This window comes from Podarcis tiliguerta (assembly GCF_965153285.1).
Source record: "Podarcis tiliguerta genome assembly, chromosome: 16".
NCBI lineage: Eukaryota > Metazoa > Chordata > Lepidosauria > Squamata > Lacertidae > Podarcis > Podarcis tiliguerta.
In genome coordinates, this window is record NC_139549.1 from 38,693,584 (window position 1) to 38,710,138 (window position 16,555).

At 43.8% G+C, this 16,555-nt stretch overlaps 1 protein-coding gene across 1 annotated transcript; it reads right to left on the reverse strand.

Moving 5' to 3' along the window:
* Nucleotides 1-8,466: 8,466 nt before the first annotated feature.
* On the reverse strand, nt 8,467-16,325 carry LOC310667150 (vomeronasal type-2 receptor 26-like; the record flags this gene model as incomplete). The annotated part of the gene is made up of 6 exons (XM_083418874.1): nt 8,467-9,368; nt 9,838-9,964; nt 10,807-11,034; nt 12,227-13,072; nt 14,141-14,432; nt 16,108-16,325. The coding sequence occupies 6 exons, from the start codon at nt 16,323-16,325 to the stop codon at nt 8,467-8,469; spliced, it is 2,613 nt and encodes an 870-aa protein (XP_083275000.1).
* Nucleotides 16,326-16,555: the final 230 nt, after the last annotated feature.

Here is a 16,555-nt window from a genome sequence, read left to right on the forward strand (position 1 = left end):
GCACTGCCTTTCAGCCCAGCTGACTGCAAGATATGTAAGGCATGGGCCAAAGCATAGGCGGCGTTATAAATACTGTAGCTGTGGCCAGTCATGCTCATTTCAAAATAAGGGGCAGGAAGGCTCTCTAACATCTCCTCTCCAGTACATCTGCCGTAGATGAATGAGTTGGATAATGAACAACTGAATGCTTGCTCCCAGAAATATTTGATAAATCCATCTTCATTTTCCCATGAAGGATTTACAAGCTGAAGAAACTTTTGGAAGTCTTCTATTTCCTTTGAATGAATTGTGAAGGAGATAGCGCCATGGAACATGTGCCTGTCCATATCAGTAATCGTCTGAATGGGGTATAATGTGAAATCTATTTGGGCTGTTGTAATCCACACTTTTGCTGTAGAGAGCCTCTTATTTTGCAGAAATAGTATTTGACTTATCTTGATTCCCCCTATAACTGCTCCCAACCATGTAATAGAGGCACTTTCTCCATATATAACAACTGCATTGGCCTTGCTCTGCATGAATACTGGCAAAGTACTTTGTTTGTGGTAGAGCATCTCCTGTATGCTGTCAGAGAGGCGCAAGTGCGTTTGAGCTCTTTCTGTGAATGCTGAACAGATTCCATTCTGCAAAAGCATTTCCTCCATGGTCTGCAGGAATCGGTCTCCACCTTCATTATCTATAGCACAGAGCCCAACCCATTTCCACTTGAAGTGCAGAAGTAACTGAATAATTCCTCTGTATTGCAGGGCTTCACTGGGTACCATGCGGTAAAAGGAAGGGAACTTGATTTGATTCTTCACTGCTGGCTCAAATGAGCCATATGAAATCTTAAAAAACAGTAAGAGTTGGAAGAGGAGATAATTATTTCCCCAGATTTCAAATTAGTGCAATTCTATACAGGCAGTGGCATTCTATACAGCAGTGGAACAGACTTCCACAAGAGGTGGTGGACTCTCCTTCCCTGGAGGGTTTTAAGCAGAAGTTGGGTGGCCATCTGTCATGGATGCTTCAGCTGAGATTCCTGTATTGCAGGAGGTTGGACTGGATGACCCTTGGGGTCCCTTCATACTCTAAGATTATATGATTCTATGCCCAATTTCCTTCTGTTTGGACAGGTTCCTCCACCTTTTACTCACACTAAGAAAACTACACAACTCTCTTAATGTAGACACTCCTGACACTCCTGACAATTTTGGTCAACATACACTCTAAATAGCAACACCCTAGAGGTCCCGGGCCCTAAAGAAGTCAGATTAGCATCAACCAGAGCCAGGGCTTTTTCAGCACTGGCTCCAGCCTGGTGGAATGCTCTGTCTCATGAAACCAGGGCCCTGCAGGATCTGATTTCTTTCCGCAGAGCCTGTAAGACTTGTTCCGCCTGGCCTTTGGCTTGGAATCAACTTGATCCCCTCCCCCTATATCCTTTCTCCTTTCTCCTTCTGTGATGGAACTCCTATTTGGGGACTTCCCTGGCTTTTTTCTGGCCCACGTAGGACCAGTCTGGATAGTTGGCCTTGGTGAAGACTTGATGTTTTCATCCCCCCAAAGGTTTTTGATTTGAGTTCCTACTGAAATGAGGCTGCATTTTAATGTTGTATTTTAATCTTGTTTTTAAGTTGTATTTCAATCAATTGTTTTTATACATGGTGTTAATCGCCCTAAGGGAGGCTTGGCTGAGGAGGGCAGGGTATAAATAAAATTTATTATTCTTATTATTTTTATTCTTATTCTTATTCTGAGATTTATATTGAAACCCGTTCCTTTCATTCTGAGCTAACTTCTTTTAATGAGAAAATTCCTGTTGTTGGGGGGGGGTTGGGGGGAGCATCAGCTTATAGACACTATGAGCCATCCTCTTTGAAGTCATTTACAAGTGGTTTGACTACAATCTGCTTTCCAGTAGACTTCAAAAGAATGAGTGTATGCGGAGGAAAGGCAGAGAGAAGGGGGGTTCTTCTGGCTTTGGGGTTCTAGGGTTCTTGAGATGGTGCTGCTGTAATTCCCCAAGGTGAACAGCCCCTCTCCTTCTATCACACCTCAAACAATTCTCCTCTCTACAAATGAAACACAAATCATTTTAAACCTACACACCTCTCATGCACATCATTGGATAGTGATGAATGCAAATTTCAGTTCATTCTTCTTCTTCCCATCACATCGTTCTATCTTTACACTTCATCAAATTACTGCTGGAAAGAGTAGAAAAGTGAGTTATGGGGGAGGTGAGAGGAAAGCCTCTGAGCTCCAGTACTCAGATCCTACCTGTGGAATCTTGAAAAGACCCAAGATATCTGCCATGCAGGAAGAGGTATCAGAACTAAGTCCTCCAATTACTCCTATTACATTTTCCTGGGTGCCACATTTGTAGTTAGGGACAAACTGGTGTGATTTAAAGAGCAGGTCCAAAGTGGTGCGGTAAGTCCTCCTTGAATCAGTATAGCTGTCGTAGATGTGGAACCCGAGGGTGACATTGGGCAAGATCCTGGGATTCTCATTGATCTCATCAACAGCAAACACCAGGGCAAGGATGTGTTGGTAGAACTTGGTCACCATGCTGCAGATAAAGGGACTTGCTGTTTCATGGTGGAATCAAGGCTTGTGCTTCAAAAGATTGTCTCATGGTCTTATAGCCACAACAACCTATATCTCACTCTCCCCCCCCCCCAAGGAGCTCAAAATCCCTTCTCCAGTTAATCCCTACAACAGCCCAGGGATGTAGGTTAGGCTGAGAGGCAGGCACTGGCCCAAGGTCACCCAGTGGAGATTCTAACCTTGGTCTCCCATGTCCCAGTCAGACACTCGCCACTACACCACACTGGCTCTCAGTGGTTTTAGACTTGGGCTTCCACCACAATTTCTGTGCAATGAGCTAGCCTAGCTTGGATGCACTAAGTCCCTGCCAATGAGTGAAGTAAGAACTTTGGGCTGAGGGCCTCACACCCATTCCTATCAAATGCTGTGCAGGATGAAACCAGTCCACATCTCCCCTATTCAGGAAAGCCAGTTGTGGAGTCTGCAGCAGCTTCTCCCCTGGGGGGCTGAGACTTTCTGAGACTGTCTTCTTTCTTCTCCATGATATGTGATATTTTCTTTCCCCTTCCTGTACTTTTGGGCACGTATAGAAGAGTAAGAAGGCTAAAAAGCATTTAACAGGGTAGGATGGACTGTCCTGAGAGGTATTTAGTGGGTGAAGGAGACAGAAGGGACTGTGACAGGTAAGGACAGTCCCCTTCTTCCTCCCTCCATCAACTTTTCCTTTCCTGATCTCCCACTCCCACACATACCAGTCGCTCATTCTGAAACCTCCCAATCACTGCCCAATCCTATGCATGTTTACTCATACATAAGTCCCACTATTTACAGCAAAGCTTATGCTCAGGTAATGTATATAGAATTGCAGCAGTATTCTTGCAGGCTGGGGGTCATTCACCTGCTATGTTTCTTCTTTCAAATTTCATTTGGCTACAGAGAATAATTAATAGATTGACCATTGGTTTGACTCAATTTAAGGCAGCTTTCTATCATCCTCTTTCTTGAAGCATGAAATGTGGCTCCAATTTGTCATCTCTCCAAAATTATGTGGACAAATATGTTTGAATGGGTGGAAATATTGGTGCAGTGGAAAGCTTGCTCACAGCCCCCTTCTAAAATGGGCAGACTGAGCACCTATGTACCAGAGCCAGAATAGAGAGCAAATAGATAATATAAGGCTAATATTTCCAAATGTCCAATTACCAGTACAAGCACAGCCTAATTACACATATGTTGGAGAATGTCCTTTTCTCAACCTTTAATATTTCTTTTAAAAACAAATTAAAAAAGCAATTATTCATGCAGATATACAGAACTTCTCAATTAAAAATAAAAACATTTGCTTACAGTGGGAACTTAATCAGGGAGTGTTGAGGAGGGTATTGGTTGAAGGAAATTTTGGAGAACACAGGATTTGACAGCTGAGACACTATCCCACTGATGAGGAAATCACCCGACTGGTGCCACTCATGTGGAACATCTTCGGGATTATTTCTGGTGCACTTAACAGCATGCACATAGCACACCATGTTCGGAAGCAGCAGAATCAGAAGCCACAGCATCCCAATACATGTGCAAATTCCTCTCTCTGTGTGTATAAAACAAGCCACTGCCCTGATTGAAAGATGGTTTAGATTGCTGAAGACTCTGGGAATGTAATTCTCACATGGACTTATTACCTTTGCCTAACCATTAAGCTCAGCAGTTTTTCAGAGGTGTGTCTTGAATTCTAATTGAAAACACAATATTCAGACTTGCCCTACACATGGGGGTGGGTGGAGGAATTATCCAAATGATAGAGACCTGCCTCTCTCTTCCCCCTAATCTTAGCTGTCTGTGGAACATTGGGTTTCCTTATCATCATTTCAGTCTTTTTATCAATACCTTTTCGTACTCGCTTCTAGAAGGCTACTGGCACTCTGGGCAGATTATAGACATTTTGATAATTGCAGAGTAGATAATGATTCTGCAGTGTTTTTGGATACTGTTATGCATCAACAGGAGCAAAACTCCTACCAGGAAAATATTTGTCAGATCATGGAATTTTACCTAAAAGATAATCTAGTCCAACTCTGCCACACAAAGCTCTGCAAAGCTGGCTATCCATCATCTGCTTGGAAACTTTTAATGAAGGGGGTTCTACTAGCATGCAAGACCACCTGTCCCCTTATGAAACAGCTCACACTGTTAGAAAGAATTACTCTCTAAGGTCTCAGAACTTCACAATTCAGCAGATCTGCCTGATCCCTTCTAGCTGCACCAGCATGCTAGATTTAGGAGGATTTAGGCTGAGCTACAATGACTCCAAATATTGAATCTATGAGGAAGCAGAGCATGCCAGTGCTACAATTCATCCCCCCGCCCTGAAGAGGCCCCTTCCGACGGACTTCGCTGAGATTCCTGAAAAACACTAGGTACACCAATTGCTTCCTGGCCCGCCCCCAGGGGAGCAGACCGTGATGGTCTGGCCCTGCCCACAGTGGCCCTTGACTTCTGCGGGGCGGACTTAGCCCTCTGGGCCGCAGGCTTGTCCTTCTGAGCACGAGCGGTTTGCAGGCGTGTTTGGGGACGGTTATGTGGGCCCCCACCCTGACGCGTTGCACCAGCTGTGGATGTGGAGGGCCTTACTAGGTCCTGTTGACTGGACGGGGTATCAGGAATACAATCTTGAGATAGCTCGACTATAGCAGAAGTAGCGGCCGTTGGGGGCCCACATCACGCATAAAAATTTTGGATAGCCGAAAAAAGCTGAACTAAAGCTTGTGGGTTACCCTGTGCGGCAGGCAGTAACGCCCCATTCGCCTGAGTTGTCCGGGATACACCCCTGTTCGCCATGTCAACAACAAAGTATGACAGATAGTAAGCGTGAGTGTAAAACTATTTCTTGATGTAGCCGGAAGAAGAATTTGGATTTGATATACCGCTCTATCGCTGCCTCAGTATGTATATGTGTATTAGTGCAGCAAGAAGAAGAGTTTGGATTTGATAAACCACTCTAACACTGTATCAAGAAGTCTCAACGCACCCTGTACTCCTCCTTCACCTGCCCCCCCAGAGCGCACGCCCTGTGAGGAGGCAAAGTGTGTATGCTGGTATCAAGGGTGAAAGTCTCGATTTATTATTATTGTTATTCTTATTATTTTATGGAATTAACTGTGTGTGTAATTTTTTATTTATTTATTAAATAGGAATATTATATTTTTTATTTATTTTTTTATTTGTTTGTTTGTTTGTTTGTTTGTTTAATTAGTTATGAAAGTATATCCCACTTGGATATTGCTAGGGTTACTTAACATATATTGATTAATAACTAATTTTTAATTCAATAAAGCTATATTCTAATTATAATTAACTTATTATTATTGATGATGACCTACGATTGTTGCACCTGCTGAAGCGAAAACCGCGGTACAGAAAGGCTGCCCCCCCACCCCAGGCGTTAGAATACAGGAAGGGTGGTGTTGTTACTGGTTGAAAGCCTGATGCGACCGTTAATGATAGGCCGGCACTGCTTCTTCCCTACCTAAGATGGCCACCGGAGTGACCACGAGGTGCTTTCAAGATGGCGGCGCCCTTTGCCTCACTCAAAATGGCCGCCGCAACGTGCCCACGTGGTCAAAACAATGATGGCGACGCCTCTTGCGCGTCGCTGGGGCAATGACCGACGCTCTCCACTGCGAGTACAACCGCAAAACAGGCAGCCCCGTTCGCCGCCGAATTACAATTAAATAACTAAGAGCAGAGGGCAGCACAGCCAAATGATCGTCGTATAATAACAAGGTTAGGCAGCCCCGCTCGCCACCGAATTGAAATTAAATAAAGCAAGAGCCAAAGGTAGCGCAGCCAGAATGACCCCAAAAGCAAAGCAAAAGGTAGCGCAGCCCAGACCAGAATACTCTAGTAAATAGGCAGCCCCGTTCACCGCCGAATTAAAATCAAGTAGACCAAGAGTAAAGGATAACCCAAACGCCCCGGAAAATGCCCACCCCCGCGCGAGGAAATCCCTCCGCTAACCGGTAAGCTGAGCGCAATGGAGACGCCGGGAGGCAGCGGACTGCGCACGCTGATAGCCTGAAGGTAAAACTTAACGGATATTTAAAGGGAGCGTAAGGTTAGGCCACAAAAAGGACCTCACACGAGTTCCCCCACTCCCACGGGGTAGCCGGAAAAGAAAAGCGGGGACGACCTTTGTGAGCGCGGAGGCAGCTCACGCCAGGAGGAGCTCCGATCCGGCGGCTAGAAGACGTTCCGTGGACGGAAGAGCCGGTTGCCAATCGATAGGCACTCGTGTTGTGAGAGGAATGTCGCAGGAAGACGGTGAATTCCGAGGCGTGGAACCAAGGCCAAACGGTCAGAGCAGATAGCAGGAACCAGGGAGCAGAGAAAAAAATCACTGCTGCTGGCGCGAAGAGAAAGGGGCGAGCCGGGGGCTGCCCTGACCTTAAAAGGACCTTTCAGGACCGCCCCCCGGCAGCTGATTGGCTGGCCCGGGGAGACGCATACTAATGCTTGGGGAATCCCTGAGTCCCGCGGGGCTGCCTGGCCCCGCGAGAATGTAGTCGTGGTCGAGAGCCCGCAACCCCACCCCCTCTCTAAATCGGGAGTGGCTTTGTGGGTTTTGGGAAGAGGGAGACTATTCCAAACTATGTCCAGATGTGGGGAGAATGGGCTTGGACCCACTGCTAGCCCCACTAGACCTATTTTAGATGGTGAATATGATCAACATAGGTTCATTGTCTTCAATGGAGTCACTCCGAATCAAACTTAGTTGTGTACAACCCATAGGGAATGCAGCTCCCCTTCAGATACCACATGTCATTGCAGCAATTTCTGAGCCATTCTATGCATGGCATTCTTCTTGATGTATATGGGAAACTCTCCACCAGCACTGTTTTACTAGGGCCACAAATGAAAATGAATAAAAAAGGGCAGAGAGGTCTCATCAGGGTTAGGAAGGGTGTTGTGTACAGAAAAATCCCTCAGTGTCTGCGAGTATCATAATGGGCTCAATGAAAGCCAATAGGCTGAAGCCAAAAACTGAGAAGACAGAAGTAGCTGTGGTTTGCTTGTTCCTATGTCCAGGAATGAGATAGGCAGCCTGTTCTGGAAGAGATCTCACTCATTCTGAAGGACTGGGTTTCTACTCCAGAGGTACTACATGATTCGATCTTGTCTTGCTTCTTATTATTCAGTTCTGGCCACAAGATAATTAAGAAACATTTAGGGGATAAGATACAGCTCAGTATCCCAGCACTGGAGGCCAAGATGGAGAAGATCTCCACAGCAACCAGGTTTTTCCCTTTGGTGCTTAGATGAACTCATGCACTGTAGTACTCTACAAAAGAAAAGAAGTTGCTTTTTGTTCAGATCTCAGCAAGATTCTCCTGATTGGGATGGCAAGATATTTATTACGAGTTAAATATATCTGTTCCCATGCATATTTGAAAAAAATCTGAATTAATTTTAATATATTAAGGCAGCGTCAAAATGTTTGTATCCAATGGATGAGTTTGCATCCCTTATCACTCTTCCCAATCCACTCAAGTAAATCTAACAGGACTATTGAACAACTATTATCAGCAGGCAAAGGGGATTTTATATTATGATGTGGAATATCGGGTGTGTAGATAATTGAGGGTGCGCTGCGAAATTATATGCCAGTTAATAACCTCACAAAATGCCCCTTCTGGTTTCACAGAATTGTCAAGACCATGGAGAGTAATGGAAACGAATGAGATGCCATGTGTGTGGATAAATCATGGTTGATTGAGATATGATGAACCAGGACCAAACTTCAGAAAATATGGGACTCAGTTTATATTAACTTCATGTTTTCAATTAACACATATCCAACTGACAATGATCTGGAAAGAAGTATCTCTAATTTCCAGTGACAAAGAATTGCCTGGACCAGTGAGTCACTCTTGTCAGTTCTTAATTCTTTATTCTAATTAGCTGCTCCCTGCTGTTCAGCTTAGGCCTCAGTAAAATGACATAGCATTTGGGGGTAAAGATGCAACCCAGTAACCCAAAACTGGAGGCCAAGATGGAGAAGATCTCCACAGCCACCATGTATTTGCCCTTGGTGCTCAAGTAGGTTGGAACAAAGGACAACCACACACTGCAAAACACCAACATGCTGAAAGTGATAAATTTGGCTTCATTGAAACTGTCAGGCAACTTTCTAGCTAGGAAAGCCACCGTGAAGCTCACAATGGCCAGCCAACCCATGAATCCCAGGACACAATAAAACATAAGAGTGGAGCCTTCATTACATTCTAGTATTATTTCTTCAGTCATTGAGTGCATGTCAACGTCTGGGAAAGGAGGAGAAGTTGCCAGCCATATGCTACAGATTGTGGCTTGAATAAGGGAGCAGGAAAGAACAATGGAGCTGGCCAGTTGTTTCCCCAGCCACTTCCTCATGCTGGAGCCAGGCTTGGTAGCCATGAAAGCCAGAACCACAATGGCGGTTTTGGACAATATGCACGAAATGGCAACTGAGAAGATCATGCCAAAAGCAGTTTGCCGTAGGATGCATGTCAGCTTGTTAGGTTGGCCAATGAAGAGCAAAGCACAAAGGAAGGAGAGGAGGAGGGAGAGGAGGAGAGCGTAGGTGAGGTTCCTGTTGTTGGCTTTGACTATGGGAGTCGCCTTGTGTTTCACGAATATTCCAAGCACTGCAGCTGTGATGGAAGAAAAGCAGACAGCAAAAGTGGCCAGACTGATCCCCAATGGTTCTCCATAAGACAAGAAAGTTTTATCTTTTGGAAGGCATCCATCCTTGTCACTGTTTGGATACTGATCTTCAGAGCATTCAAAACAGTCATCCATGTCTGAAAAAGAAAAATGAAAAATACTATACTATACTTGTGAAGCCTTTTGCGCCCAGAAGAAATCAAGGCAAATGGTCAGAAAGCTTTGAATGATGGCTGCTGGATCAGTACTGGTAAAATATATATAGGTGTTTGGCCCAATTATTTCTATATACAAAAGGGCTGTATTTACTTAGGATTCCAGAGCAATACAGGTCTTCACTACAACTGGAAGAAGAGAAGTTCATCACCTGGATATCACCAATCATAAGTTCTCCCTGTTTCCGTCATCTCCTGCTATGCTGAAATCCTTACCTCTGCCTTCCATGAACATATGAGACTATGCTCCAAAACAGGTACATCTTACTGGTATCATTGGACACCATTCTCTTTCCTCCCTTCTCTACTTATTTTAATTTTCATGTACTGGATCATTCTTGACAATTCTTGTAACTAGTATACCCCAAAAATAAATAAATAAATCTCTGACCCTTCTGGTCTGAAATCTTCCCTTCTGGGCACGGGATGCAATCATAGCAGCAAGGCAGCTTCCCTTCCTTCTTGGTCCGGCTGTAGCCCAATTGGCAATTCTCATTGCACAGAGAAAGGGGTTGTGCCTGTCCAAAAAAGGAAAGAAGATGGTAACTTCTGACTTAAACATGCCATACCTGTTCCTCAGATTGGGCCAAATTTACCCCCCTGTTTCCCACACTGGCAGGAAGTCTGAAGTGCCAATCAGATCAGGATGGCCATTCACATCCCAAGGAGCTGCTGCCCTTGGTTCTTCTGTTGTTTGCTTCACAGCAATTGCCCTCCCACTGAATGTCCCCTGCTGAACACTGAGCAGGCCGCAAACACCCTGGACCCACTTTTATGGGGCCTTTGAGAACTTTGGCTCACACCTCACCCTTAGGTTCTGGGGTGCTTCTGCTCTTCATTTATTTATTTTTACTGATTGATTTTATATTGAATAAATACATAAGTTGCCAAAGTTTCCTGGTTCTGTGTGTCTTGCTTTCTTCTCACAATTATGTTTCAGACTTTAGGTGATGAAATTTGCTTTGTCGCTTCCTAACCATATAAGTTTTTTAGCTGTGGCTCCTTTGAACATTATCTGAGAATCTCAGCGGTCCAAACAAGGTATTTTTATGTTATGCTACAGCAATGTTTGGGGTAACAATGAAGAACAGTGATGAGGTTCTTCTGTACTTTTTTTATTTTTTAAATTCAGTTATTAATAAGCCCACCTATCCAACTTCTTTCTATATCACATTTTGCCATTTTAAGCTTCCCACTGCCTGTGCTGTTTTCAGTTGAATGTTGGTTCCCTGTCTTCTTCAGGAGGTGAATTAAATCACAACTAGTTGCATCTTGGAATAGCTGTTTCAGAGTTTGATTAGTGAACCCCCTTTTTTTAGCCTTGAGGAAGTGTCTGGAGACACTCTGAAATGGACTTTACCTGGTTGAACCAGATGGGCCAGGTGATGGTATCATCATGAATGGAGAGTCTCTTGCTTGGGGGAGCCTGGAGGTTCATCATTCCAACCTTAACTCTGAAAAAGGAGTCATTTGGGAATGTGATCCAGTTGATGATATCCAATTCAGTTACCAAATCCCCCTTCTGGCTAAATGAAACCTCTTCCCCGGCACTGTTGTTAAATGAGATGCCTCTCAGAAAGTGGTGGAGCTAAATTAGTGAAGAGAATTAGAAAGAGACAGATGTAGAACAGGATGATATTATTTCCTTCCAATTGTTGGCATCTGTTTGTCTCGAGAACAATGGAGTGTGGCTCCAGGGGTGAGGTCAACCCGCTGTGTTAGCAGCACTGAAGTGACCTCCCCGGGGTGCAAGCCTGGACAGTCCTGGGCTGCCCAGAGGACAAGGCTCCCTCTCAGTCTTGCTGATGTGGTCGAAAGGAAAGCAGAGCACGACGTTCAGCACCAGCTTGGTTTCAGGAGTTGCCAGAAGGAAGCGTAGAAAATAACATCCATCCGCCTAAGAGACTCCACTCTGGATCTGTGTAGGGCTTACTTTTTAGCCTTTTATTCTCTGGAAGATATCCCAGAAGGCAGCAGAGGTGGAGAAGATTCATTTCAACTCTGCACAAGGTCAAAATCACGGATTCTGTTCACAGTAATTCTAACAGCTCATCCACACCATACATTTAAAGAACTCTTGTTACAGTCATGGTTTCCCCCAGAGAATTATGGAAAGGAAAGTTGCTTAAAGGAGTTGAGAGTTGTGAGGAGACCATTAAGAAACTACCGTTTGTAAGATTCCTTGGTGGAAGCCATGGCTCTTAAAGTGAAACAAGAGTGCTTTAATGTTGCAGATGTGGCCCTAGTGTTTTAAAATGAAATATATAGCAGTCCTATCAGATAGCAGTCCTATCTATGCTGAAAGATGAGGATAAGAAGAAAAAGAAAAAAATATGGTGCTGGAGGAGACTCTTGAGAGACCCATGGACTGCAAGAAGATCCAACCTATCCATTCTGAAGGAAATCAGCCCTGAGTGCTCACTGGAAGGACAGATCCTGAAGCTGAAGCTTCAATACTTTGGCCACCTCATGAGAAGAGAAGACTCCTTGGAAAAGACCCTGATGTTGGGAAAGATGGAGGGCACAAGGAGAAGGGGACGACAGAGGACGAGATGGTTGGACAGTGTTCTCAAAGCTACCAACATGAGTTTGACCAAACTGCGGGAGACAGTGGAAGACAGGAGTGCCTGGCATGCTCTGGTCCAGGGGGTCACAAAGAGTCGGACACAACTAAATGACTAAACAACAACAAGAAAAAGAGCTTTCTAAACTGTCAAGGAACTATTTTTGCATCCTGAAAGATGGCGAACTATTCTATATTAGCAATAGAGGGACATTACCTGCCATGGCTGTGGATCCAGCCTACTCCCTCTTAGTTCATCCATCATTACACTGTGTTTGAATCTGGAGAAATGCATGTTTTGTAAAGCGTGTGCCACTGCCAAGACTGCATTGTAGATGCTGTAGCTGTGGGCAGTCATGCTCCTTTCAAAGACAGACCCAGGGAGAGTCTCAAGCTTCTCTGTCCCAGTGCAGAGTTCATTGTCTTTCTTTTCAAAAGAACAAAGAAATGCCTCTTCCCAGAAAGTTCTGATGAAGCCATCCTCCCTTTCTGTGGCAGGGTTTCTCTTCTGAAGAAATTTCTGGAATCCTAGATGATTAGCTGAATGAACTGCAAACGAAATGGCACCATGGAGAAAGCGTATGTCCCAATTTCTTTGAAAGGAAAACGATGTAAAATCCATCTGGGCAGTCATAATCCAGACTTTTGCCTTGATGTCCACTGGCATATTCATTGTTTCTGCCAAGTTGGGTATTATTCCCAATACCATCATGGTGTGAATTTCACCAATCACAACCACGACATTGGCGGTGCTGCCCATAATAACACTGATTGTTTTAGAACCGTCCTCCACCATTTCCATAGACTCACCTGAAAAGGTTAGTTTGGGAAATGTTTCTGTATAATCGCAGCAAATACCTCTTCCGGCAAACATGGGAAGGACGTTTTGTACAAATCTCTCTCCGTTGTCATCACTCAGAGTCACCACTCCAATCCACATCCAGCTGAAATGCAGCAGTAGCTGGAGAATCCCATTATACTGATGAGCCACATCAGGGAACATCCGGTGAAAGAACTCTTCTTGGATGTGGTTAATCAGCATAGGAGAAGAGCCATAGATGAACTGAAAATGATTGTAAAAATTATGCTTGCAAATTCCATCCACTCTGGTGTTTTTATATACCCTCTTATGGTGAATGAACACAGATGAGACTGCATAGAGAAAATTTAAAACTTTTTAAAAATAAAGATACATAAAAGTTGAACATTGGGGCCCTATATGGAGTGGCTAGAATTCCTTCAATTTACAGTGGTACCTCAGCTTATAAACACTTCGGGTTACAGACTCCGCTAACCCAGAAGTAGTACCTTGGGTTAAGAACTTTGCCCCAGGGTGAGAACAGAAATTGTGTGCTGGCAGCGTGGCAGAGGCAGGTGGCCCCATTAACTAAAATGGTACCTCATGTTAAGAACAGTTTCAGGTTAAGAACAGAACTCCGGAACAAATTAAGTTCACAGCCAGAGGTACCACTATATACATTTTATTTTTTGCTCAGTCATACATAGAGTCTAAGGTCTTTGCTGCCCCTATATTTTCAATAAAGGGAAAAGCACAGCGGGGGTCACTTCTCCCTTAAATTTCCCTTGTGAATGTCACCATCAGAACATATAAGCAAACAGTATCAGACATGTGAACACAGAATAAAGAGGAAATATAACTAGTTTCTGTTGAAGAATCCATAGGACAGCTCTTTGAACCATAAATTGGGGGAAATAAAATTAAAATGCATTTGTAAAGGCCATTGAGCCCAACCAAGCAATGATGATTTTTGATGACTGGACTGCATCTGAACCTCAATCATGGATTCTGTGCTGGAATGCTTAAATATTGGAGAGGAGGGAATTAGCCTTCCCTGCACTGAGAAATCAAACAAGTCATGCAGAATTCAAGACAGAATGGTTGTTCCTCGTATTCTGGTGTATTATGTGCAGGGGTGAGTTTTGTTCATTGTGAGTCATTCACACTTTGTAATATCAACCTGGGGCCTTAAGGGATAGAATCCAATAGAAGTGTGAATAGCATCCTAAATGGCCACACTCAATGCACACATCTCTGTGAATCCCTCAACCTACACCATGAAAGGATGCAGTGCAGGAGAAACGTGAATGGCTTCTCCAATGGCCCTCTTACCTGTGGCATCTTGTAGATACTCAGGACCATTGCCATGTGGAGACAGATGTCAGAATTCGGTCCCCCAATGATGGCTACTGGACTGTTCTCAACACCACACTTGTAGTTAGGGATGAGTCTGCCCCATCCAGACAGCAGCTCCATGGAGCCATGATAGGTCCAGCTTGCAACGAAATGGCTGTTCAAAATGTGGAATCCCAGAGTGACATTGGGCAAGATCTGTGGGTTGTCATTTATCTCCTTTACAGCAAAAGCCAAAGCCACAATGTGCTGGTAGAGTTGTGTCATGAGCCTGCAATGAGGGGTTCATTTTGCATCTTCTACAGCAAATGACATTGTCTACATATCTACTTATCTATCTAATGAGAGAAAAATACATCAGATGAGAACAGACTAGAGCTTGAATACCCTTGACAAACAAAACTGGACATATAGATAAGAATCCCATATTATTTATTGAAATAATGGTGAAATACTTCAAACATTTCAATCTAGAGAATTTTCTTCTGATTCTTGCCTTGCTCAAGTTCCATGCAATATTTCAAATGCATAGAATAGGCTTCAATTATACTTCACACCACCTTTCACTCCAAATTCAGGGTGATCTACAATGGATATAGCACTCCCAATAAGATGCTAAGTTGGGGTTTTGAAATTCCATGCGTTACTCACTTGATCCACTGACCCAGGGCCCTATGGCCTGCAGGTAGGAGCATCTCTGTTTGAACAATCTAAGCTTGATTACTACTACAACTACAAATGCTGATAAATCAGCACAGGCGATTCAGGTGTTCACATCCTTGATTTTGCATGATATTAACAAGGCATCTTGAATTGGATCTGATCGTTCCTCAGTGAACTCAGGTGCCTGGAAACTTAAAGCAACAACTTTTATCAGAAGAGAAGCAGCCTGAGATTGAGTTGAAGAGGGGATTTGTTCTTCTGTTTTGACAGCCAGGTCTGGTATTAATCACAGATCAGTATTATTTTTAAAACTATGCTTGTTTTATTTCTTAAAGTGAATATTTGTTGCTTTTCAATCACTACCTCTTACCATATGCACATTATGAAAAAATCTCTCCATTGAGAAACATTTGTATCCCCATTTGGCAGGGGGCAGAAACACCCCACAACAATGTCCTGGCTGCAAGGGTAATATTTTCCCCACACCCCTCTTTCCTTGAATCACATAATCTTCTTTCCACGCTGCATTTCCCTGTGCCAGTTAATGGAGAGGTCACTCTCCTGGGGAAAAGAGGCAACATCCCAAAAAACTGGATGGAGAGGAAGAAAAGCCCAGCCCTTCTTCCCTTGATAATGGGTCCTCATTGGAAGGGTAAGATTTAATTCACATCATTTTTCCTGGGGATCCAGGTTACTATTTCCATCACTCACCTTCCCCTTTGCAAGTCAGTGGAGTGATCTGCCCAACCCACCACAACCTTTGGGATACCAAGGCCATTTCTGCCAGGCTGAGATTTCCCCCACTTATTCTTTCCTGAGAGTGCATAATCTGTTTTCAGCCTCCACCTCTGTCCCCACAATTCCTATTGTGTCCACCTCAAGTCCGCTCAGGCAGGAGAACCACTGCAGGAATCATTCTGAAATATGACAGAACTTCTTCCTTAGAGGAGGTGAGCACACCTACAAACTGCACCCAAATTATATCCGGTTGGACAAATTCAATGATGCACAAGAGAAAATAAATACATCTGCCATTGCTACTATTAAAGTTGGGAATGTGGTAAACTGGACTTGCTTCACGAACATTAATTTAAGACTATGGTAGACAATCTTAGCAGAAATGGGCTCGAGCTCTCAGGTCCCCACTTCCCCGCCCCAGATAAAAGCACATCAAACGCAGAAGCACAATAATTACTTATAAGGAAAGCCGATTGCACCAACAGCAAAATATGAATTCATTTAATATGGATGTATTATATTGTTAAATAAACACAGTTCCTTACATCGGGTCATCAAAGAGTTTAGCAGAGGGACGTTCTTTGAATGTTATCTTGTTTATGAATGTATAGACCTGAGACATGATGCCAGCAACCATGAGGTCTCCTGACTGATAATATTTGTGAAGAATGGGAAGAGGGTCACTGGTGGGGCACTGAACCAAAGGAATATTGCATGTAGTTAGAGGCAGCAGTATTAATAGTAAGATCACAAATGCTACCATCTTGCAGGAAAACTCTTTACTGCAAAGGACACTTCATCTCTTTGCAATGATGGAGTCTCTGCCTTAAATTAGTACTCCAGCAGCTGATTTGAAGAACACAGAACTGAAGAATCAGTAACCAGATGAAAGAGCCTTGCATTTCTATAGCCTTAGTTTACATTTTGAATGTGCCCACTTGAACTCTCCTGGGTTGGGGAAATATAGCTGTGATTATGATTAATTTGATAATT